At 39.7% G+C, this 26,467-nt stretch overlaps 1 protein-coding gene across 3 annotated transcripts in view; it reads right to left on the reverse strand.

Annotated features, from left to right (window-relative positions):
• CNTN4 (contactin 4) overlaps positions 1-26,467 on the reverse strand; it is a 975,314-nt gene that overhangs the window by 18,702 nt on the left and 930,145 nt on the right. For 2 of the 3 annotated variants that reach the window (XM_043886603.1, XM_043886605.1), the window contains 4 exons: positions 13,477-13,652; positions 8,484-8,604; positions 4,250-4,408; positions 1,655-1,804 (listed from right to left, as the gene is read on the reverse strand). In XM_043886603.1, coding sequence (XP_043742538.1) covers positions 1,655-1,804; positions 4,250-4,408; positions 8,484-8,604; positions 13,477-13,652 — 606 coding nt within the window. The remainder of the gene's footprint in view (positions 1-1,654; positions 1,805-4,249; positions 4,409-8,483; positions 8,605-13,476; positions 13,653-26,467) is intronic. The other variant, XM_043886604.1, reaches the window with a different exon arrangement.

Here is a 26,467-nt window from a genome sequence, read left to right on the forward strand (position 1 = left end):
GAGACAGAACGGACGCGTGCAGCGGCCTTCGGCAGCGCGGGCTGCTCAGAGCAGGGCTGGGCTAATGACTTCTCGGAGCAACGTGAGCTGTGAGCTGGGTGCTGAAGGAAGTGGTGGACAGAGGTTGACCTCTGGCTCACTGTGCTTAAACTCTTTGATCCCCAGTTTTCTCTGTAAAAGAGGGGAAATTTGGCTAGCTTTCTCCTCAGGACTGCTGAGAGGAATTAATTAAATTATGATTTCACAGGGGGGGGAAGGAAGCATGGGGATTATTGGCTTATCATCATGTAAGTGAACAACTCCAGACAGAATCTGAAAATGTCTGGCTGGGGTAGAGATGTGGTGTCTGGGTATGTCCCCTTGGATAAAGACAATGAAACAAATCTAGATGGATTTGTGTCCAAGAGTAGGGTCAGAGGCCCCATTTGCTCTGGGGCTTTGCTGTTTCTTCAACAAACACCGAGGATGAGATGGTTAGATAGCATCACTGACTCAAGGGACATGAGTTTAAGCAAACTCCGGGAGACGGTGAAGGACAGGGAAGACTGGTGTGTGGCAGTTCACAGGGTCACAAAGAGTCAGATGTGACTGAGTGACTGGATAACAACAATGACAAACACTGGTCTCATCACAGTTGGGACCTTCTCAGACACCCACACCTAGGCCTTCCACACCATGTGAGACAAAGACAGGAATGCTGATGAATTTATACTATTCTCTCCCTGTGTTCACCCAAGCTGTGTCTACAGAAGTTCCTACTAAACTGTTGATTGGGCTTGCTTGAATTAGCAGGAAGGAAATGGCAACCCACTCCAGTATCCTTGCCTGGAAAATCCCGTGGCCAGAGGAACCTGGCGGGCTGCAGTTCACAGGGTTGCAGAGTCGGGCACAACTGAGTGACTGACACTTTCATTTCCCAACCTTAGCTTTTGGGAAGGGTTTATGCCCTAAGATAATCTGACTGGACATTTCTGAAGAACTTAACCTTTGCCACTTGAGATTCCTGTGAGTTGATAGCATTTGAAGTGTGGTTGTGCCTTTAAAAAAATAATAATCCTGGTGGGAAAGTCTTGGTGACAAAGGAACCAATGAAGAAAGACATGGCATTTGAGGGAACTAAGACAAGTGTCTCTCCCTGGACCAGGGAACCCGGTGAAGAGTGAGAATATAACCCTAGATTGAAACTCAGTGCTGGGACTCATGGAAAGGGAGAAAGAACAAACCAGTGGTTACCAGTGGGGACAGGAGTTGGGAAGGGATGTTGTCAGGGTAGGGAAGTATGGGGTACAAATCATTAGGTACAAAATAAGGTACAAGGATACATCATAAAACATAGGGAATATAGCCCATAGTTTATAATAAGTATAAATGGAATGTAACCTTTAAAAACTGTGACTCACCAAACTGTACACCTCTAACTTGTATAATATTGTACATCAAATATACTTCAACAAAAATAAATAAATAAAAACAACAATAGAAAAGATACTCCCTGCTGGTTAATAAGCTGAGCATCTACTGGCCTCATTTCTGATGACTACAGTCATTGTAGGGAAGGATGTATTAACACAGAACCTCATTAGGGCTGAAGAACAGGGTGATTAAAAGCCTCTCCCTAAGGAGCCGGAGTTGCTGTATTCGGAGTGCTACTCACGGGCCTCTTCTGTCCTCCGCTTCTCAGAGGGCCGGCTGGGCTCCCCAATCCCAATCACGTTGGCTGCAACTGTGCGGAATTCATACTCGACCCAGGGGTTCAGACCCACCACAGTGGCTGTGAATGTCTTCCCATCAATGAGTTCTGGGACTGAAAGACATCGAAAGAAAGTAAAGTAGTTGATTTTACTACTTGTCCCAACTTAAGAAAAAGTATTGGTGATTGTGATTCAAAATTATATGTAATAAAATATTGACTAAAAGGAATTCAAAATTATATGCCATAAACTTTAGTTATTATAAGATTAAAAAAAAGGTAAGGATGTTTCATAGTATTCTGCGTTAGGAAGATTGGAACTTAGTTCATCACCATCATCACCGTCACTGTAACCAGGGTCCCACCACAGGTCTGAGGGCAGCTGCACAAACATCCCTTACACGGAGGTTATCCCAGAACACTCCGCGCCAGACCAATCAACTCAAATCTCACACCAGCAGATGATGCCACAAAAGACAGTCTCCAAGGCCCAAGGCTACCTGACTAATCACTCTTGTTCTCGCTCACCTCACATGTTCCTACTGAATAGGACTGGGCACATTGTTTAATTCTTACAACTACCCTAGGAATAATGTAAAATTATTCTCTTCATTTTTATAGATGAGGAAAAGGTACCACATAAAGGTCAAATGACTCACCCAAGTGGATTTGTATCTTTGACCACATGGCCCAAGCTCCATTATAATAACAATGGAGTAATAATGTTATAGATCCAAACTACTGTCAATGAGTTGTATTAGCACATCGAAAGAAAGAAGCTGCAAATGTAGAATGGACGGTCCATGAAGAACACAAAAAATGGGATCAGAGAGGCAGCATTTGACAGTGTTCATTCAGCAGGATTTGGGGAAGGCCTCCTTCACAGAGGACGGGGCTCACTGCCTGAAGCCACAAGCCACAGAGCCCTGGACTTGGCTTCTACACTCACTGTGCAACCTTTTGGGTTTTGAACTGATTACCATAAAGATTTCCCAAAGGGCTCAGGGGATGTCCCTGTGACAAAGCTGAGGCCCCACTGACCAGACGTCAGTGACTTCCAGCCTCCTGGGGACCACATGTATACAGTCCTTCCCTCCAAAGGTGAGAAGTGTGGGCTCTGGAGTCAGACAACCTGGATTCTAATCCTGAATCCACTCTTCACAGCCAAAGAACCTTAGGGAAGTCGCTCAACCTTTCCATGGCTTGGTTTTCTCACTGTGAAATAAAACTAATAACACCTAGTCACAGTGCAGTTGACCAAACCCAAGAAAAGCGCTTAGATAAGGGCTCAGCCAATTCTAGCTGTAGCTGTTTTCTTTTGTATACTAGCCTTATCATTGTTATGAATATCAATATCTTCATCCCCCTCCTTTCCTTCATCATATTTATTCAGTGATTTACTTTATTTTTTTTTTAAGTTTCACAATCACTTCTGTACCGGGTCATAACAGTTCTTATTTTGCCCATTTAACAGAAGAGGAAAATAAAGATGTATAGAAATCTGCTTGATTAGCAGAGTCAGGATTAGAAGTCACAGCTCCTTAATTTCCAGATTTTCCTTTCCTTTCTTCCTAAAACACTCCCATGACCCAGGGGAAAGTCAGTGATTCAGCTGGAAACACAGAAACCCATTTCTGAGGTCAGATACCCTCAAATGGAAAAACCAGAGGAGTGTGCAACGTGCTTCCAATAACTACTTGTTTGTTTTTTTCCCTCAAACAAAACCTAAATAAAATAAAAAAATGAGTCAATTGAGAGGTATAGATAGGAGCAGAAATGGTAGGCCTACTCACGTATTCTTTAACAAAACCTCATGCCTCTTCATACTCAAATGTATCCATCTAAAAAAATGACAGCAAGTCAAGAATCTCCATGCAGTCCTTAGATACAGGTTTCTTGAATGCTGGGTAAAAACTTTACATAGACTGTGACTACAGAGTAACACAATCCACTGCTTTTCGAAGTGCACCACTAGAGGTACACAGACAATTTCAGGTAATGCACAGACAGATGATGCATTTTATTTTTATAACAAATGTATTTTAAAATATATTTAAAAAATAAAACCAACACAAGACCTTGTCGGCTTGTCTCAAAGCTCAGTCGGTAAAGAATCTGCTTGTAATGCAGGAGACCAGGGTTTGATTCCCAGGTCAGGAAGATCCTCTGGAGAAGGAAATGGCAACCCACTCCAGTATTCTCACCTGGAGAACCCGATGGACAGAGGAGCTTTGCAGGCTACAGTCCATGAGGTCACAAGAGTCAGACACAACTTACCAACTACACCACCACCACCGCCAAGACCTAACATCATTTTAGACACTGTGGCTTAGAACAAATTAAAGAACAAGCAAATGTGAATCAATAGAAAGAAAAATATTAAATAAATGATGGTATAGTGGGCTGAGGTCTGGGAAACGCTGCCCAAAAGTCTCATCTGTAGCGATGTGTCTGAACAGGAAACAAGAGGCCCCTCAGCTTCTGCCACACAGCTGTGTCCATTCTGCTGAGTTCCTGGAGCCCCAGGGAGACAGCAAAATCAGAGATTCAATACAGTACCTGTGTTGACCGCTTGCCAGCCCACGGAGAACGGAGTCCTGGCTTGAATGACATACATGGTGACGGGGCTGTGGTTGTCAGGCCCAGGTCTCCAGGAGAGCTGAGCCGTGGTGTCTGTAATTTCATCTATAGTCACGGCCTCTGGGGGCCCTGGAGGACCTGAGAAAGAGCAAGACCCTCAGAAGTGGAGCAGTGTGTTCAAAGGTCCAAGGAAGTGACCACTCGGTTGAATGGTCAACATTCTATTCAACTGTTGATTCATCCACCCCCAAGTTCAACACTTGACAACTCCTTTCTGAATATCTGTGAGGTGCCTGTCTTCCTTCTAGGTTCTGAAACTACATAGATGAGTGAAACATGGTCTGGGCTCCTCCCTCCAGGGGTTCACTACAGAATAGGAAAAACTAATAGGTACCCAACAATTACAATAGAATATTTTTTTCCAGATGCCAAAGGAGAATATTGGGGTGCTACCAGGGACCAAGTTCATTAATCCACCCATCATATATTTACAGGTTCCTACTATGAATTGGACATGATATCTGGGGATACAGTGGTGATAAATGAAGATCTGAGTCTTCTGGAAGTGGTCATTTCTACCCCTGATGCTGTGAGCAAAAATGACTTTAGAACTTTGGGGTCACAGAGTTTTTCTGCATAGTCCAGCTGCACTGGGATGTCCACATCAAATGCCAAAACACAGTCATGTGTGAGGGAACTGCTGTGAAAAGTGGCTCATGTTCAAGAAACCAAACTCTGTGGCTTCTTCAAAGAAATTTCAAAATCGGGTTGGAGCCTGAGGACCCACATCTGCAATTTCTGTAAGTCGCACCTGTATTTTTCTACTTCTGCTCTGGATGTGCACAGAGCACTGTGCTTAGACCACTGAAATGGGAGGAAATCAGTTTTAAATGAAGGCTTGCAAAACATAAAGAAACAGAGAGCTGGAAAGCGGTTGGCAGGCAAACACAAAATAACACAGAGCCGGATCAAAGACCCAAAGCTGTCCTAGATTCCAATACGAAAAGCTCTTAGCAGGCAGTTAAAGGCATTTCTAATGAGTGACTACCTTGGCAGAGAAATCGAATGCGAGGGAGGGAGAGAGAGTGACAAAGTTCCTGTGTGTTAGATAGGAGTAAGGAGATCTTCCTAGGGGGCAGAGGGACGTGCTGAGGCCCAGGAGAGTGATCAGATGTTCTGCCAAAATACTCCGGGGCCACGGCACAGGGGCAGGGAAGAAAGAGACCTTTCCCAGAGTGCTGAAAAGTTAATGGCAGTTTCTGCAAGTAACACTTTGTTCTGGGATTCACTTCTGCACCCTTTCAGTGATGCCCTAAATTTCTCTTTCCTTTTTTAAAAAGCCTTTTTTATAGACCCACAGGTGAGACTAAATTTATCTTCTCCCTCCTACTCCTGAATGAAAGGTCTGCAAGTCTGCACACTGGCACTGATTAATTTTCCACAGTGACATTTCAGCACGTCAGTCTAATGCCACCTAGATAGAGCTGGCATAACCTCTGGTCTTCAGGACTCTTATTAACCACAGAAAGTCCAGAAGATAATAATATAATTTTCTTTTTCCTCACCAGCTTTCTTATTTAAAAACATCCTTTTTAAAAACAGATGTTCCTTCCATGGCCTTTAGGATCCAAGTGCCACAAAGGAGAAAAGCATTCCTCTCCAAATCCCTCAGTGAATTCAGTGGACAGGGGAAGAGCTGAGCCCACTCTTGGCAACCAGCAGGAGCACGTGAAGGAGGAGGCCTGAACTTGGCCGCTGGAGATAAGATGTACTTTCACAGTGGGGTTTGCTGTTTGTTATGTTTTTGCTACCTGCCCCACCCAAGGGTAGATACGTTCACACCTCACAGAATGTTTTTACCCATTTGTTTTGGGGAAGTTGGGTCTCTCTTTCAAAATGACAACATGAGCATATGTTTATCCTCTAAGCAGAGTGTTAACATGGGCTGGGGCTCACACGAGTTTGTGTCACAGGTAATAGCAGGGGGGATGCAGGCGTTCCTGCATCTTTCTCAGGGAAGACTGGCCTTTCTAGCTGCTGTCCATGTGCTTTAGATTAAATAAAGTAGATAACAGAGAAACAACGAAGCCAAATGCAAGACTTCAAGCTTTTAGCTTCAAATACAAAAATCCCTGGCAGGTCAACGAAGTACATATCTGCCTCTCCACTGCAAAGTGCAGAAAAGCTGCCAAGGGCAGAGGCAGGAGGAGATAAAACCGAAGATTATGGCTTAAAATGGCATATTAATTTATTGGCCTTATTCACTGATTATGCTAGATTTTCTTTTAGACAGCATTTGCAGATTCCTCTTGGTGTTTAATGTTATTTTCTGTGAAATGAAGTATACAATATCACTTAAGAAATTCAACTATTACTGATTTACATTTTTATGACTCTAATTTATTGGTGCTTAAACTGCTGATCTGAACATTATCCTAATTAAATAGAGGATACATTTTCAGCCACAGAATTCCTTCGCCCCCAAGGGAAGAGCAGACCAGCTCTGGTGTATTTTAAAATGGAAATAAACACGGTGCCCTCGGTTATTCTCTGGGTAGCTGTACCCAGATTGGAAGCTTTTTCTCTTATCTGGCCCTTATCCGTACCATTACAGAAAGGTTTTTAAGGCAATTTAAAGAAGAATCAAAGTAGACCCGACGGAAAAGATATCTTTCTTTAACCTCTCTTGACATCAGTTTGAATTGCTGACTCCCGCACCTCTCCCACCCCCGCCCATGCTACGTGCAGAGGATACAGCCACACTTTTTACTGCCTCCAGTAACATCTTGTTCTCTGTGCACTCAGATTTACCCTGCCTCCAAATCTGGTATCACCCGGATTTTTGTTTTCTTACACTTAACATTCTGCTGGCCAGGTTCCTAAACATTTGTATTAGTGTTCAGCTGGACGTTTTGGATCATCAAATCACTTACTGTTTTCTAAGTCCCCTACACACGGACCTTCACCTTGCAAACTTTCATAGATGCAGATATGTTCCATCAACGTCAGGGATGAATGACGTTATGCCCTTCCCCTCCTGTTGCTGACAATCCTTCAGCTCCACCATCCCCCACCTCTTCTCCCTCCTCCAATCAATAACTCCTCTTGCCTGTTCATTCATTGCAGCCCCTACACGCCAACTATTGCACTGTACTACTGTACTTTTCAGGGTATGTACTGTAAGATTAAAAATGGTTCCTTTATTCTTTGTGTTTGTGTTTTCTGTGAAAAGTATCATTAACCTGGTGCTGTACAGTGCTAGATAGCCGACTGTGTTAGTTGAGTATCTAAGTTAACTTGGTTGGACTTACGAACAAACTGGACTTAAACATGCTCTCAGAACTAAACTCATTTGTATGTAGGGGACTTAATGTACTTGTGAAGGAGACACTGGCTAAGAAATTATTTTGATGTTCTGATTTGGCTTTGCATTTAACTTCATCAAACCTCTGAGCAAGCATCAGTTTGATTCTGAGATAGATAGATAGATAGATAGATACACTGGTTCACAAAGACCGAATTTTAATTTAAAAATATTTCTTTAAGTTCACTTACTGTCTCTTTACACGTTGGTTTGGTAGGACTCAGTCAGCCACGTCACTCACAGCCATGAGGCTGAAGTTAGGTCTCGTCCGTCAGATGCAAGAGAATCTCACACATGTCAGTTTTGACATCAACTCCCTGCTGATTTACTACAATCTAGGCAGTCAGGAGATATTTCCTTCTAAAGCCATATTGTAGAAACTGGACAGAACTAATCACTTAAGGGGGAAAAACCTGGGGAAAATTGGTGGCGATTTTACTTAAGCCACTCTTAGATCAGAGATCTAAGATACCGATTTGGTTCAGCCTAGACGAACAGCAAAAGGCACAGTGTGATCCTTCTTTCAGCCATTTGCTTTTCTTAATTTACAGTTTTTCTCGTAAACTGTAAACAGTTGGTCCTATCAACTCCAACACTGTAAATCATGGCACTTGGGGCCTTCAGAGGAGTTCTTTTCAGTAGAGAGTAAGTGGATTTGCTCTGCACTTTCTGATCCCCTATGAGAGAAACAGATATACACAAAACTTCTGTAGACTCTTAACACCGTTAACAATGTTTTCCTTCTATTGACTCTTTCCTGGTAATTCTAAACCACTGAGGCTTTTAGAACTCTGCACAGGAGTAGATATCACAAAAGTATTTTAAGAATGAAACTCCCAATTCCCATACCTCTCACGATCAGGTCGGCAGCGGCAGATAGCCTGTCGACACTTGTTTGGACCATGCAGACATATTTCCCAGCATGCTTCAGCTGGATGTTTCGGATCATCAAATCACCAGCTGAATCCTGCTGATAAAGTAGGGGAAAGTGGCTACAATTACTTTTTAATGAGCTCTAAATATCATTATCACACGAAGGACACTGTGACTAATAGATTTATTTTACACCGGCTGATGAAAACATTAGCGATGCAAGCCATGGCCTATTAAAAATGCGTGAGCCTGCCTGTTAGGTAATAACAGCAATGTACTCAGGACACACCTCGGATAAGACCTCAGGCGTCTGGCCTCTGCGTCTCTGGAGCAGTTTGTCACCCACGTTGGAAGCACTTAAACTGTTTACTTTTTCAAATGCATTTATTTATTTTAAAATGTTTTTATTTTATATTAGCGTATAGCCCGTTAACAATGCTGTGATAGTTTCAGAACAGCGAAGAGACTGTCATACATCTACATATATCCATTGTCCCCTAGGTGGCGCTAGTGGTAAAGAACCCGCCCGGTAATGCCGCAGACATAAGAGACTTGGGTTCAAATCCCTGTGCCGGGAAGTTCCCCTGGAAGAGGGATGACAACCCACTCCAGGATTCTGGCCTGGAGAATCTCATGGACAGAGGAGCCTGATGGGCTACAGACCACAGGCCCACAAAGAGTCAGGCATGACTGAAGCGATTTAGTATGCATTCGCCCTCAAACTCCCCTCCCATTCAGGCTGCCACGCAACATTGAGGAGAGCTCCCTTGGAAGCACTGAAATGTATGTAAAGCGGCTGCTGATTTAGTCCCGCGGGTTTCTTCAGATATGCCCTCAACCTACAGCTTTTGATGGCACTGCAGTACTTGGGAACTCTTTATATGGAAAGGGGAGGCAAGTCCATGTTCGGAGGCACCTGTATTTTACTGCACAACCCTGCCTTACAGCCAGCATTCTGATTGCTCCTCAGTTTGAATTACAGAATTATGAGGAGCAGACTCTCCAAGGAAATCTTGCATCCCCTAGTGTAGAACGGGGCTAATTTGCTTTCCAATGCCAAACGTGTGTTTGATCAGCAGATGAATAGCACTCATTACAGCCCGGTATAGATATCGAGGTGCCCTAGAAATATTTATACGCCATTTACCAGCACAGTACTTCTAGTAAATGTGAGAAGATGCCGCTACAGGCCATCACAAAGCTGGCAGTTAAACTGAAAAACACAGCTACACCTTAGAGTTTCATAGCTCTGGTAACCAAAAGTTTTGAGAATGGCTGCTTGTGCAAGAGAACACCCTAGGGTTCAGAGTCAGGAAGCTATGCTTATTTCTAAATCTTGAAGGATGGCAAGGTAACATAGGCTATTTTGGCCCTATTGTTATTCTTTCAGATGACAATAACAATGGATAATACTTGGTGGTATTTAATATCTGGCAGGCAGGTATTATACTGAGTACTGACATGTCCTGTGAGGTAGGCACTTTTGTTATCCCTACTGTACAGTTGAGGAAACTCCTGGAGTCACTTAGCTGGTCAGTGGCAGAGCCGGGCTGTGAGCTCACACGGTCAGGCTGCAATCCCTATCCTTTACTAGAATGCTGTGCTGTCATCCGGAAAGATCTTATTCTAAATTAATGTGTACTTGGTTTCATCTTTGATTTCAGTACATATTTAGTCAGGGCAATGAAAGAGATAGACCTGCCAGTAGTTACAAATAGGGTTAGAAGAAGTGCAAAAGCATGTTGTCAAGAGAGAGCTGAAGCTTTGAAACTCAGCTCTCTGGGGCTGATCCTTGCTGTGTGTCTCTGGGCCTGAGTTTATTAACCCAAGAGAGACGGATGCACTGCCTATGACATTAGTTGTGAGAAGCAGATGAGACTGTACGTGTATGTGAAATCCTGAAAACTGAAGCACGGGTAAATTTAAACTAGCATTCGGGGTGGCCATGGACAGTATTCTTTGGGGAAAATTATGTCAAAAATATTAAATCTAATTCAAGAAGAGTTGTGCTTTTCTTTTTAAACCTGAAATCTTTTATTTTAAATTTATAACACTTGGATTCTCATTTAGATTCTACTATTTACTCATGAAGTCTTACAATTGCTAGTAAAATAGGATAATTGCTACCATATTTCACAGAGATTCTGAGGATTAAAGAGCTGATACATATGAAAATGCTTGATAAATGATTAGACATTTTGCAAGTAATAAGGCATCATCATCACCATGGCTATTAATACTTCTTTACCTAAGACATTTCACATAGTAGGATTTTGAGCATAGACTTAAACAAAAAATATGCCTCATAAGGGAGTGTGTGTTGTGAAGGTACAAAGTCACAGTGGTTTAAAATAAATAGCTACACTATATCAATAATTTGTTTTATTCACCAAGGGCTGGAAGCTCAAAGAAGCTAGTGGTAGCCTGGAGATTTTGGAGCACAGGTATCCATTAAAAGAATTTTGTGACTGTGTGGTTTGGAGTATACTTTCCCTATGTGTGTTTTTAAAGTAAAAGTGAAACAAAGAAAAGAAATATAAAGTCGGGATTGAGGTAAGAGGCTCACAGAAGGAGACCACAATAACTTTCTCTTTCCCTTTAAAGTCATTCAGACCACATTATTTACTGAGATCTACATTCACATTCCTACCATAGAGAACCACACAATGCTGTGCTCTGCTCCTGACAGAACCACTGGAGGTGACCAGAGGACAATGAAATTATAACTCTTCTAAAAACTGCAATCGGTTAGCTCTACCAAATGTCATTTGCAGCATACTGACCTGGCAAGTAGAAACTGCAAAATGGGCTTAACTTCAGAATTGCTCCCTTACCTCTTCTGTGGTCCAGCACTAACTCCACAGACATTAATGATCCTGGTGGCTAACACACTTAGCTCTCACAATTTGCAGTGATGTCCCAAATCTCGCACTTAATTCTTTAGCAATGATTGATTGGCACTTAGTACCGGTATCACAAAAGAGACAAACACTTGCCATATGAAAGGCCATTGAGAGCAATTCCATGGACAGAGGTCGTTACAAAAGGTGGTCCTCAGTGCCCGACTCCATCAGGGGTGTCTCTACCCACCTTTCTGTGGTTCAGCATAAGGTTCACATCTGTCTTACCTGCAGAATTTATATTTTGATAGCCCAGGCAGCTGTTCTGATTGGTTGTTGCCTATGCCATCCTGAGAGAATATTTTTATTATCTCTCCTGCCCAAGACACTGGTTTTACTATGAAAATAAATATTCTGTTTAATCCATGAAGGTTTTCTCAATGTATACTCACTCTCAAGTTATTAGAACTAATATTACTCTTCCTTCAGTGAATACAATCATTAAAATTCCTCACATACTATTTTTGGTGGTAGGCATTGTGCTATTTAGGTTTCTAGACCTGAAGGTATTTAGTATCCTCAATGATGTTGTGAAATAGCTAATATCATTCTTTATTTGGTCCAGGTTATTAGGCTGAACTATATCAAAGTGGTCCAGGGTGGTTAATAATGGCAATTCTAACCAGTTTTCTCAACCAGAGTTCCAAGGGACAATCAATAGACTCAAGTCATCCACTGACTTAACGAAATAACTTCTCTCTCATCCATTTAAAATGGTACCAGTCATATACAATCCTTCGGAGGCTTGAGAAAATAGTTATAGAAATTATTTTGGGTGTTTGGTAATTGGGTAGAGATGTATTGTTTGGGAAAGGCAGAAAGAATGTAAATAATAGGAATAGCACCATATTTGAGAAGAATATGTTGAGGGTCAACATATCATATGTATAATTTATAAGCTTTAGTCCATTTATTCTCACTGTAAGAGACGGGGATAAGATGAGATGGGCAAATCAGATTCCTTTTGGAGCATGGAGGAAGGGAGTGTTTTCAATACAGCCTCATGCTTATATTCTGCTGTCTTTGATTAGTCCCCTCCATGATAACGGCAGCTGGAATGAATCTGTTTTAAAATTTGGATTGGAGTAGAGTTGATGTACAAGGTTGCGTTTACTTGCAGCAAAGTGAATCAGCTATGCATGTATATATCCACTCTTTTTTAGATTTTCTTCCCATATAAGCCATTAGAGAGTACCGAGTAGACTTCCCTGTTCTATATTGTAGGGTCCTTATTAGTTATCTAGTTTATATATAGTAGTGTTTTACATATAGTAGTTATATTTTATATGTAGTAGTCTGTATATGGCAATCCCAATCTCCCAATATATTCCTTCCCCCTGGAATCTTCATTACTAACAGGAAAGTAGGGCTACGTTGTGGTAGAAAAACTATTCTTGAAAATGACTGTCATAGATTCAAATTGTTTCCAAATCTAATGTTTTCTTGGTGTGAGTTCAATGGTACTATGTATTTTTTATGGGAAATAATTAAGGCCTTTGGAAAATTCAATCACTAGAATTCAAATTATTTGGAGATAATAAACAATTTGATCAGACTTTCAGATTCAAGAAAGAGAGCCCTAACCTCACAATGATGAGTGTTCTACAAGAGCCAAAGGGAGTTTAGTCAGCAGTCTAAAAGCATACGAGTAAACTGTCCTCAAGCTATTTTATTAATTCAGTTCCATGGCATATGGTTCACCATGGGGCAGAGGAATTTGGGATTTGAAGTTTCAAGCTGAGACCTGCAGTTTATTAGCAATCAGGCCAAGGCAAGCAATGTATCTCCCATGACCCTGAGTTTTCTCATTCATATACAGATACGAATAGCTAACCTGTAGGGTCAAGGATTAAGAGGGTTAAGAAAAGGACTGGCAAACAAGTGACTCAATAAGCAGGGCCACACTTATGCAAAAAGGAGCAGACGTTAACCAAGAGTTTTTTAAGGTGTTTGAACAAAATCATCAAAGAATAACTTTATATTTCCTTTCAAGTTAGTCTACACAAGTTGTTTGACTCACTTTAGGGGCACGTTGCATTTACTGTGGATAATCTGATATTTATACTTACCCCTCCAACTCTTTCAAAGTGGTCCCCATCTCGGTCAAAGTCTATCAGGCGTCCATTAAATGACCAAGTGAATATGATGTTGAGCGAGTGATCGTGTGTTACCTGGCATGGCAGAACAATACTTTCTCCAACAGTGACATCCATACTAGAAGGAGGTACCATTACCTTTGTTGGATCTAGAGAGTGAAAACAAAACAGAACAACACAGCCTATGAGCATAAGTAGAAATAAAATGTAGAATTCAAGGGCAGGATGAAATACTAAGGAGTTTGGCTTTATTTTTTCTTAGGCTATACCCGGCAAGCCTTAGTCATCTGGGAAGCTCAGATTCAAGCCAGGAGGTCATTTTTAATATGAAAAGATGAAAACACTCATAATGTGAACCTTCACAGAGCAACTGAACTCAGCTGGGGAGCACTGAGGTTACATCTCTTAAGACACTTATGGAGGGGCCTACTTCTGCAGCCTGCTCTGAAACTGCCTCTTCAAAAAGGTTTTCATATCTCCCTAGTTTCACTAGAAAGCTGAGTGCAAGCAGGAAAATCCATGCTAATTGGAAGCTTTCTTTTTTCTACTATAAAAATGATACATGTTTAGTATAGGAAATTCAGAAAATTCAGGGAAGCTGAAAGAAGGAACCAAAGCAAAACAAAATTATGCTTAGTTTCTTAGTGTTCAGATAAAATTCCTATTTTCATTTTAGTATAATTTCTCCCTGTCTTTTGGATTCATCGATTTTCAGTTGTTTTGTTTTGCAGTAGAGCAAACATGCTACATATATGATATTTCTCTTTTTTCTCTACTTAAATATAATACAGGCTTATATTTTATCCACAAATTTTTATAACCTGCATGATAGGCTGTTAATTGTTTCAACCATTTTGAAACTAGTAAATATTTTAGCAAATTTATTATAATTATAAATAATGCTATAGTGAATATCTCTGACAAAATGGTATATATATGTATATATAGCTTATTTCTTATTCAAGAATAGTTGATTTACAATGTTGTTTCAAATGAAATGTTAGTTTCAAATATATAGCAAAGTGATTCAGCTATACACACATATTCTTTTTCAGGTTCTTTCCCACTATTATTACAAGATACAGAAGAGAGCTCCCTGTGCCATACTGGAAGTCCCTGTTGTTTATTTTATATACAGCAGTGTGTATATGTTCCTTCCAAACTCCCAAGGTATCCCTCTCCACCCTTCCCCTTTGGTAATGATAAGACTGTTTTCTATGTCTGTAGGTCTTTCTGTTTTGTTCAGTTCAGTCACTCAGTCGTGTCTGACTCTTTGCATCCCCATGAACCTCAGCACACTAGGCCTCCCTGTCCCTCAACAACTCCAGGAGTCTACCCAAACCCATGTCCACTGAGTTGGTGATGCCATCCAATCATCTCATCCTCTGCCGTCCCCTTCTCCTCCTGCCCTCAATCTTTCCCAGCATCAGGGTCTTTTCCAATGAATGTGGTCTTCGCATCAGTTGGCCAGAGTACTGGAGTTTCAGCTTCAGGATCAGTCCTTCCAATGAACACCCAGGACTGATCTCCTTTAGGATGGACTGGTTGGATCTCCTTGCAGTTTAAAGGACTCTCAAGAGTCTTCTTCAACACCACAGTTCAAAAGCATCAATTCTTTGGTGCTCAGCTTTCTTTATAGTCCAACTCTCATATCTATACATGACTACTGGAAAAACCATAGCCTTGGCTAGATGGACCTTTGTTGACAAAGAAATGTCTCTGCTTTTTCATATGCTGCCTAGGTTGGTCATAATTTTCCTTCCAAGGAGTAAGCGTCTTTTAATTTCATGGCTGCAATCACCATCTGCAGTGATTTTGGAGCCCAAAAATATAAAGTCAGCCACTGTTTCCTCATATGTTTGTCATGAAGTGATGGGACTGGATGCCAAGATCTTTGTTTGCTGAATGTTGAGCTTTAAGCCAACTTTTTCACTCTCCTCTTTCACTTTCATCAAGGGAATCTTCAGTTCTTCTTCACTTTCTGCCATAAGGGTGGTGTCATCTGCATATCTGAGGCTATTGATATTTCTGCATATAAGTTAAATAAGCAGGGTGACAATATACAGCCTTAACGTACTCCTTTTCCTATTTGGAACCAGTCTGTTGTTCCATGTCCAGTTCTAACTGGTGCCTCCTGACCTGCCTACAGGTTTCTGAAGAGGCAGGTCAGGTGGTCTGGTATTCCTATCTCTTTCAGAATTTTCGACAGTTTATTGTGATCCACACAGTCAAAGGTTTTGGCATAGTCAATAAAGCAGAAATAGATGTTTTTATGGAACTCTCTTGCTTTTTCAATGATCCAGCAGATGTTGGCAATTTGATCTCTGCTTCCTCCACCTTTTCTAAATCCAGCTTGAACATCTGGAAGTTCACGGTTTACGTATTGCTGAAGCTTGGCTTGGAGAATTTTGAGCATTACTTTACTAGCATGTGAGATGAGTGCAATTGTTTGGTAGTTTCAGCATTCTCTGGCATTGCCTTCCTTTGGGATTGGAATGAAAACTGACCTTTTCCAGTACCGTGGCCACTGCTGAGTTTTCCAAATTTGCTGACATATTGAGTGCAGCACTTTCACAGCATCATCTTTCAGGATGTGAAATAGCTCAACTGGAATTCCATCATCTCCACTAGCTCTGTTCATAGTGATGCTTCCTAAGGCCCACTTGACTTCACATTCCAGGATGTCTGGCTCTAGGTGAGTGTGAGTGATAACATCATCGTGATTATCTGGGTTGTGAAGATCTTTTTTGTACAGTTCCTCTGTGTATTCTTGCCACCTCTTCTTAATATCTTCGGCTTCTGTTAGGTCCATCCCATTTCTGTCCTTTATTGAGCTCATCTTTACATGAAATGTTCCCTTGGTATCTCTAATTTTCTTAAAGAGATCTCTAGTCTTTCCCATTCTATTGCTTTCCTGTATTTCTTTGCATTGATCGCTGAGGAAGGCTTTCTTATCTCTCCCTGCTATTCTTTGGAACTCTGCATTCAAATGAGTATATCTTCCCTTTTCTCCTTTGCTTTTCACTTCTCTTCTTTTCACAGCTATTTGTAAGGCCTACTCAGATAGCCATTTTGGGTTTTTGCATTTATTTTTCTTGGGGATGGTCTTGCTCCCTGTCTCCTATACAATGTCACGAACCTCCATCCACAGTTCCTCAGGCACTCTGTCTATCAGATCTAGTCCCTTAAATCTATTTCTCACTTCCACTGTATAGTCATAAGGGATTTGATTTAGGTCATACCTGAATGGTCTAGTGGTTTTCCCCACTTTCTTTAAGTCTGAATTTGGCAATAAGGATTTCACGATCTGAACCACAGTCAGCTCCCGATCTTATTTTTGCTGACTGTATAGAGCTTCTCCATCTTTGGCTGGAAAGAATATAATCAATCTGATTTTGGTGTTGACCATCTGGTCTGCTTTGTAAATAAGTTCATTTGTAGGATTTTTTTAGATTCCAAGCATAAGTGATATTTTTCTCTGTGTAACTTTACTTCACTCATGTATCACTTTTTAAAAATGAGAACTACTGATTTGTTTTTAAATTCACCCTTTACATTATAGTTTTAATTGGGAATGAAACGGACTTGCTCAGCCAAGATAGTTTATGAACCCTAAAACTACTTTCACACATAGATAGTCTCTACTTTCTCACTGACATAGGATTTCATAACTGATGTCAGAGAGTAAAATGGTGAAAAGCATTGTGAATTAAATTGAAAGGTCATATAAGTGCCTACAGAGTGAAATTATGAATTCAGCCATACTCCTGAAATTTCTCTATACTGAACCTTAAAGTTAAACAAAACCAACCAAACACACCACAATAAAGAAGACAAATCAAAAGCAAAGAGAGACAGTAAAAGAATGACGACTAATCCCCTTCCACATTCACAGGATTGTGTTTAACAGGCTGTGCAGCACATAAACATTTACTGAATGTACCTCCTAGATTACAATCTCAGCTGAGAATTTTGTAATGGAGAATTTTTTAATCAACAACCCACTCACTAAAATTTCCTCTTTAAAGAGTATCCAAAACAGTACTTTCTACCTTTTTACCCTACTTTGGAAAGCAAACATCTCAGGTTGTTAAAGAAGGAGTCTGTGTCCATCTGAACTGAGTTAGTTCACTTCACTTGTGCAGTTGTGTCCAACTCTTTTTAACCCCATGGACTGCAGCATGGCAGGCTTCCCTGTCTATCACCAACTCCCAGAGCTTGCCCAAACTCAAGTCCATCGAGTCAGTGATGCCATCCAACCATCTCATCCTCTGTCGTCCCCTTCTCCTCTTGCCTTCAATCTTTCCCAGCATCCATAAATGGATTCTAATCTAGTGGAGGAATATACTTTTGCTGTTTTCTGAAAATAGGTGAAGCTCAGGACAAATGTATTGGTGTGCTCTTGGTGATTTCACGGTGTGCATGAAATCAGAAGGGAAAAACAGGTACTTCTAGCTAAGAGTTTTTTGCCTGGAGAATTCCATGGATAGAGGAGCCTGGTGGGCTACAGTCCAGAGGGCTGCAAAGAGTTGGACGCAACTGAGAGACTAAAACACACACTAGCTAAGAGATAATGGGAAGGACAACTGCTTATTTCAAAACCTGAGGCTTCTGCAAGTCACATAATCAAAATCTACTATTGATTAACTGACCCACAGGAAAAGGTACAGATAGAGATTTTTTTTTTTTATGACGGAAGGAGTTAAGAATAAATCACCTTTGAATAGCGCTAAGCAGAAAATCTAGAAATAACTCCACTTCACGTAATGTGTCATTTATCATTTTTTAATTTAAAAATTCATCTATAAAATGAAGATTGGAACACATAATTCCTGGACAAAATTATATGCATCTCTGGTTTGTATTTGGCATGATGTCATCTTATTCTATTTTAAATGGCTGTCCACTGATTTTGCAATTTAGATTTTCATTTTAATGTACCTTCATTCATTTGTGGATCTATCTACCAAGCAATCTTTATGTGTTATATGGATAACAGTGTCCTAGTACCAAGAGAGCCATGACAAAACTTCTTCATAAAAACTAACTGAGGGGCTTCCCTGGCGGTCCAGTGGTTAAGAATTGGCCTTATAATGCAGGGGACGCAGGTTTGATCTCTGGTTTAAAAACTGAGATCTCACATGCCTCAAGGCAACTACTGAGCCTGTGTGCTCTGGAGTCCACACACAACTAGAGAGTCCATGCACCATTATGAAACATCCTATGTGCCACAACTAGGACCAAAAGCAGCCAAATAAATAAATGCTTGTGCTTGGTAATTCATTCTTGTCTGACTCTGAGACCCGGCTCCTCCATCCAAAGTTTTCAGGCAAGAATACTGGAGCAGGTTGCCATCTCCTCCTCCGAGAGGATCTCCTTGACCCAGGGATTGAACCCGCATCTCCTGCGTCTCCTGCATTGGCAGATGGATTCTTTACCACTAGCGCCACCTGGGAAGCCCAAATAAATCAAGAAAGAAAAACAAAAAACCAAAAACTGAGTCTAACTTCTAACTAAAAAACTAAACTAACAGAGCCTAACTAACTAAAAAACTAACTGTTCACATTCTAGATACCATGTTATATGCTTGACATGGATTGTTTCATTTATTTTCAACAAATACATACTATTATTCCTATTTAACAAATGAGGGAAACTGATGCTTACGAGTGGTTAAGAAACTATCTGTTGTGTTAAGCTGTCTCCCTTCATTTAGCTAAAAACATGATATATCCATTCACAAATGATCCAGGGAACAAGGCTGAGGGCATAATACAGCAATCTACACTCTTGACTATGTGTAGTCAGCCGAAGACATTAAATGCAGAAGAAATTCAGAGAAGGCCATGGGGTGAAGATGGTTTCAGAGGGCTTTACTGCAAGATGATGAAGTTACTGTCTTAGGTAAAAAGCAGTGGCGATTTTATACCTCAAATGCTGGCTCTCCCTATAAGCTTACACATCACACGATGAGTGCAGAGTCAGATGTCAAGGCTGAAGTCCTCAAAAATGTCTGGGAGTTGGTACCTACCTGAAAGCCTAGAAGCACCTGTAATTCTGGTTACATTTTTAACTGACATCTTTTTTTTTCACCTAAAGAATGTTCATCCTTTTATGCACATTCAGTGATCTGGGACAGATTTTATTACTATTGCTGAACTCAACTGCCTGTTAACCAAGGACCAAAGTTCTCTAAATTAAGGAGTATGCTGGTACAGCTACTGTGATGACCAGATGCTAATTCATTACCTTAGCACTTGCCACTGATTCACATTTGAGCCCTGAAGTAGCAAGAATCAATGCAAAGGAAGTCAAGCACTGTACACACACCAGAGAGGTCTCCCTGGGACTAGAGAAGATTAAACTAAAGAGGTTCAAAACCTCATTAGTTTCTTGGTTTTCTCAAATTGTATGCTTGTTCAGTACTCCGGTTTTCTGTGTTGTGAATTCAGATGCTCTTTATGTGATTAATTTATTTAAATTTGAATACAAACACTGTACACAAATAAGCAGATGGTGTCTTCAAAACAAAACTGTCTCCCCTCCTTTGGTTTTAATTCATCAAGATCAGGAAGAACCTATATTTACGACTTGTGTTCTGAAGAGTCACTCCATCTATTGTTCTGTGCATAGAACTCTCAAAGGCAATTAGAACTCAAGATGTGAACTGATGTCTGGATTTGGATGTAATTAAATAGCAACAATAAAATAGGGCCAACAATACCCCAAAACTTTCCAGCTTCTGGTTGGTTCACCACATGGAAAATGATAAATTCAGAACTCCAGAGGACTGACGCTGAAAATATATACATATATTTATCAAGTGCTTAACCATTAGAGAGTAAAGAAAAATTCTTTTATGCTTTTTAGTGTTTTCTATAACATAGAGAGGACAGAAGTCAACTAAGTGCTTTATTCTAAAGATCAAAACAAGCATGAGAGAGAGATTTATTATTAACCACTGTGTTAATGATTAAGTCAATGATTAGATGCATAATTCCTTTCACACAAACAATGAAATATCAGAAAGGTAAAGTAAAAAACAATACTTTTAAAATCACATCAAAAAATAAAATGCCTACGAGGAATAAACCTGACCAAGGAGATAAAAGAACTATATATGGTGAGAACTAGAAAACATTATAAAGGAAACTGAAAAGGATTCAGTTAAGTGGAAAGATATCTCATGTTCTTCAATCAGATGAATTAATTTTGTTAAAATGGTAATGCTACCCAAAGCAATCTACAGATTTAATGTGATCCCTGTGAAATTATCCTTGACATTTTGCACAGAATTAGAATAAATAATCAAAAAATTAATATGCAACCACAGAAGACCAAGAATTGCCAAAGCAATCCTGAGGGAAAAAAAGCAAGAGGCTCTCTCAGACTTCAGACAATAAGACAAAACCACAGAAGTCAAAATAGTGTGGTATTGGTACAAAAACAGACATACAGATCAATGGAACACAATAGAGTTCAGAAATAAAACCACATATCTATGGTCAATTAATCTTTGACAAAGGAAGCAAAACTATAAAATGGGAAAAAAGACAGTCATCAGCAAGTGGTGATGGGAAAGTTGAACAGATGAATGTAAATCAATGAAGATAAAACATACCTTTATAATAAGCATAAAAATAAACTCAAAATGGCTTAAAGACTTAAACATAAGACATGACACCATAAAACTTCTAGAAGACAGCCTGGGCAAAACATTCTTTGACATAAATCATACCAATGTTTTCTTAGATCAGTCTCCCAAGGCAACACAACTAAAAACAAAAACAAATGGAACCTAATAAAACTTACAAGCTTTTGCACAACAAAGGAAACCATACAAACAAAAACACAGAAAAGACAACCTACAGAAGGGAAGAAAACATTTGATACGATGATGCTAAATAGCTTATATAGCTCAACAACAAAAAAAAACAAACAACCTAATTGAAAAGTAGTCATAAGATCTTAACAGATATTCCTCCAAAGAAGATATACAGGTGGCCGGTAGGCACATGAAAAGATGCTCAATGTCACTAATTATTGAAGAAATTCAAATCAAAACTACAGTGAGTACCACCTCACACAAGCTTGAATGGTCATCATTAAAAAGTCTACAAATAACAAATGCTGGAGAGGGTGTGAAGAAAAAGGAACTTCTTGGGTTGATATACACTTAAGTAGGTATCAGGAAGTATGTATCAACATGATAAAGCATACCTTTGTAAACAAAGATGAAATATTTACCTTTTTCTCTCTATTTGATCCTTCAAAAATCTGGCTTTTCTTCAGCTGGCTCCCCTGTGCACTTGATGGTTTATTGTGACCAGATTACAACTAGTTATGCTAATCAGTGTTTTGATTTCTTTGTTTTGAAATTTTTTATGCTTTCTGTCTCTGTTATAGTATGATATTATTAATATTACTAGCTGTATGACTTATTTTGTTTATTTTACAAGATTGCAATCTATGTATGTGTGTGTGTACATACATATATATATATATATATATATATAGGTGCTTGTATCCATATGTATTTATAGATGTTAGTATCTATATGTATATATAGATACAAGAGATGGAGGTTTTCCAGAAAACTAAAAATAGAACTACTATATGATCCAGCAATCCCACTCTGGGACATATACCCAGACAAAACTGTAATTCAAAAAGATACATGTACCTTTATGTTCATAGCAACACTATTTACAAAAGGCAACATGTGAAAACAGCCTAAATGTCCACTGACATAAATGGATAAAGAAGATGTGTTGTATGTCTCTCTCTGTGTGTATATACACAATGGAATATTGCTCAGCCATAAAAAAGAATGAAATACTGTTACTTGCAAAAACATGCTTATAACTAGGGATTTTCATACTAAGTGAAGTCAGTCAGAAAAAGAAAATATCATAAGTTAACTTATACATAGAGTAGAAAAAATGGAACATATGAACCTATCTACAAAACAGAATTAGACTCATAGGCATAGAGAACAGACTTGTGATTGCCAAGTGGAGGAAGGGAGTGAGAGAGATGAACTGGGAATTTGGGTTTGGTAGATGTAAACTATTATAGTTACAATGGAAAAACAATGAACTCCTACTTTATAGCACAGAGAACCATATCCTGTCTCTTGGAATAAATCATAATGGAAAAGAATGCATATGCATATATATATATATATATGTCTATATATATATATAAAACTGGTTCACTTCACTGTATGGTAGATTGGCATGGCATTGTAAATCAACTACATGTCAATAAAAATGTAAAAAAAACCCCATTCACTTAAAGCATGTAATAAAAATGCAATCTGTAACAATTTAATGTCTTTTGTAATCTCTTAGAGTATTTTATTTAAAGGAAATTATCTCTTTTATAGGGCTTCCCTGATAGCTCAGTTGGTAAAGAATCCATCTGCAATGCAGGAGACCTCTGTTAAATTCCTAGGTCAGGAAGATCCTCTGGAGAAGGGGTAGGCTATCCACTCCAGTATTCTTAGGCTTCCCTTGTGGCTTAGCTGGTAAAGAATCCACCTGCAATGCAGGAGATCTGGGTTTGACCCCTGGGTTGGGAAGATCCCCTGGAGAAGGGAAAGGCTACGCACTCCAGTATTCTGGCCTGGAGAATTCCATGGCCTGTATAAATCCATGGGGTTGCAAAGAGTTGGACGCGACTGAGCGATATCTCTTTCATGTTGAAGAACACTTTGCCCTCACTGTACTTTCTTTTCCTATTAATTTTAGCTAAATTTAACTTTTAAATTTCATTTTATTTTTTGCTTTGCTCAAATTGCTTAATGAGAACATGTATTATTTTACAGAAACAATTATTTTTCTAAAAAAATTTTGACTGCATATATTCCAAGATGCTAATATTGGTCAGTTCCGAGGAGTATGATAAATACAATTGGATGCATAAACTATAACACATTAACCAAGTCTACGCCCCGACCAGTAATGCTGAAGAAGCTAAAGCTGAATGGTTCTATGAAGCCTACAAGACCTTCTAGAACTAACACCCAAAAAGGATGTCTTTTTCATTACAAGGGACTGGAATGCAAAGTAGGAAGTCAAGAAACACCTGGAGTAACAGGCAAATTAGGCCATGGAGCACAGAATGAAGCACATCAAAGGCTAATAGAGTTTTGCCAAGAGAACTCACTGGTCATAGCAAACACCCTCTTCCAACAACACAAGAGAAGACTCTACACATGGACATCACCAGATGGTTAACACCTGATTAACTAGGTGCCTCTTGAGAAACCTGTATGCAGGTCAGGAACAACAGACTGGTTCCAAATAGGAAAAGGCGTACGTCAAGGCTATATATTATCACCCTGCTTATTTAACTTACATGCAAAGTACATCATGACAAATGCTGGACTTGATGAAGAACAAGTTGAAATCAAGATTGCTGGGAGAAATATCAATAATCTCAGATATGCAGATGGCACCACCCTTATGGCAGAAAGTGAAGAACTAAAGAGCCTCTTGATGAAAGTGAAAAGGGAGAGTGAAAAAGTTGGCTTAAAGCTCAACATTCAGAAAACAAAGATCATGGCAAGCGGTCCCATCACTTCATGGCAATTAGTTGGGGAAACAGTGAAAACAGTGGCCGAGTTTATTTTGTTGGGCTCCAAAATCATTGCAGATGGTGACTGCAGCGATGAAATTAAAAGACACTTATTGCTTGGAAGCAAAGTTATGACCAAACTTGACAGCATATTAAAAAGCAGAGACATTGCCAACAAAGATTCGTCTAGTCAAAGCTATGGTTTATACAGCAGTCATGTATGGATGTGATAGTTGGACTAGAAAGAAAGTTGAACGCCGAAGAATTGATGCTTTTGAACTTTGGTGTTGGAGAAGATGCTTGAGTGTCCCTTGGACTGCAAAGAGATCCAAAGTCCATCCTAAAGGAAATCAGTCCTGAATATTCGTTGGAAAGACTGATGTTGAAGCTGAAACTCCAATACTTTGGCCACCTGATGTGAAGAGCTGACTCTTTTGGAAAGACACTGATGCTGGCAAAGATTGAAGGTGGGAGGAGAAGGGGATGACAGAGGATGAGATGGTTGGATGGCATAACTTACTCAATTGGCATGAGCTTGAGTAAACTCCAGGAGTTGGTGATGGACAGGGAGGCCTGACGTGCTGCAGTCTATGGGGTCGCAAAGAGTTGGACACGACTGAGTGATTGAACTGAACTGAACCAAGTCATGTTATATTCTGACTTTACTAGAAGAAAAGTTTTCTGATTTAGGGATTTTATTATCTGTAAAAACAAGTGTCTGCAGTTTATAGAATAAAAATTCCATTTTGATGTTGTTTGCCTTATACCATAGCTACCCTTTCATTTCAGTATATAATTTCTTTACATTTCCCTCCCCGTGCCAAGATCTTCACTTGGCACCTCTCGGGAAAGTGTTTAGCATGTGTTTTAGTCATCTTCTTTCCTTGGAGGTATACATCTTCCTGTTTTAGTGACTTTCTTGATCATAATGTTTAAATTTATTTTATTTTTAATTATAGAATTATTGTGCAATATTGTGATGCTTTTTTTTTTTGCCATACATCAACATGAATTAGTCACAGGTTTACACATGTACCCTCCCTTTTGTACCCCCCCCCCCACCTCCTTCCTCCTTCCACCCCTCTAGGTTGTCACAGAGCACTGGCTTTGGGTTCCCCGCATCATGCAGAGAACTCCCACTGGCTATCTATTTTACATACGGTAATATGCACGTTTCAATGCTCTTCTTTCAAATCACCCCACTCTCTGCTTTCCCTACTGTGTCCAAAAGTGTGTTGCCTCTCCTTCCCCCACTGTGTTCAAAACACTGTGTCTGTGTTTCCTTGTTGCCCTGCATATAAGATCGTCAGTACTATCTTTCTAGATTCCATATATATGCATTAATATGTGGTATTTTTCTTTCTCTTTCTGACTTACTCTGCCTGGGCTCTAGGTTCATCCATCTCATTAGAACTGACTCAAACCTGTTTCTGTTTATTTATCTCCCACATTGCAGGCAGAGTCTTTACCATCTGAGCCACCAGGGAAGCCTCCTTTTGATAGCTGAGTAATATTCTACTGTATATATGCACCACAACTTCCTTATCCATTCATCTGTTGAAGGACATCTAGGTTGTTTCCATGTACTACTTATTGTAAATAGTGTTGCAATGAACATTGGGGTACATATGTCTTTTTCAATTATGGCTTCAATTATGCCCAGTCGTGGGATTGCTGGGTCATATGGTAGTTTTATTCCTAGTTTTTTAAGCAATCGCCATATTGTTCTCCATAGTGGTTAAACCAATTTGCATTCCCACCAACACTGTAAGAGGGTCCCCTTTCCTCCATACCCTCTTCAGCATTTATTGTTTGTGACTGTAATGGTTTTGATGATGCCTAATGTCAGATTATGTCTTCTTTTTAATATTAAATTTTGTAGGGAAATTTTTTAAAATGGGATTTCTTATACAGTGGTTTTTTCAGTGGGAAGTAGGAGGGAGAGTCAAGAGGGAGAGCGAAAATATACACCTATGGTTAATTCATGTTGATGTATGACAGAAACCAAACCAATATCGTAAAGCAATCATTAGTCAATTAAAAATAAATATTTTTTTTTTTAAAAATGGGATTCTTTAAAAAATAAGAGCCAAAGAGCTGACAGTCAACTTACCTCAAATGACACTAAGGGGGATTGGATAGAGAACTATTTTTGGTAGTCATTAAAGGCCACAGCAAAGGCAATTGATTAATGATCACAATCAACCTGGAGGAAGAATCTCTATGGATGAATTTAAGGTCTCTCTAGTTGGTCCTATTTTTTTTTTTTTCAATAAAAATAAAACCAGTGCTGGATGAACTATTTTTCATTAATTTTGCATAAAACACACATCAAAAAGGGATCCTTAAACATGAGATGAGACTCAGAATTCCCAGCGATTTC

This window comes from Cervus elaphus, chromosome 24 (assembly GCF_910594005.1).
Source record: "Cervus elaphus chromosome 24, mCerEla1.1, whole genome shotgun sequence".
Taxonomy (NCBI): Eukaryota; Metazoa; Chordata; class Mammalia; order Artiodactyla; family Cervidae; genus Cervus; species Cervus elaphus.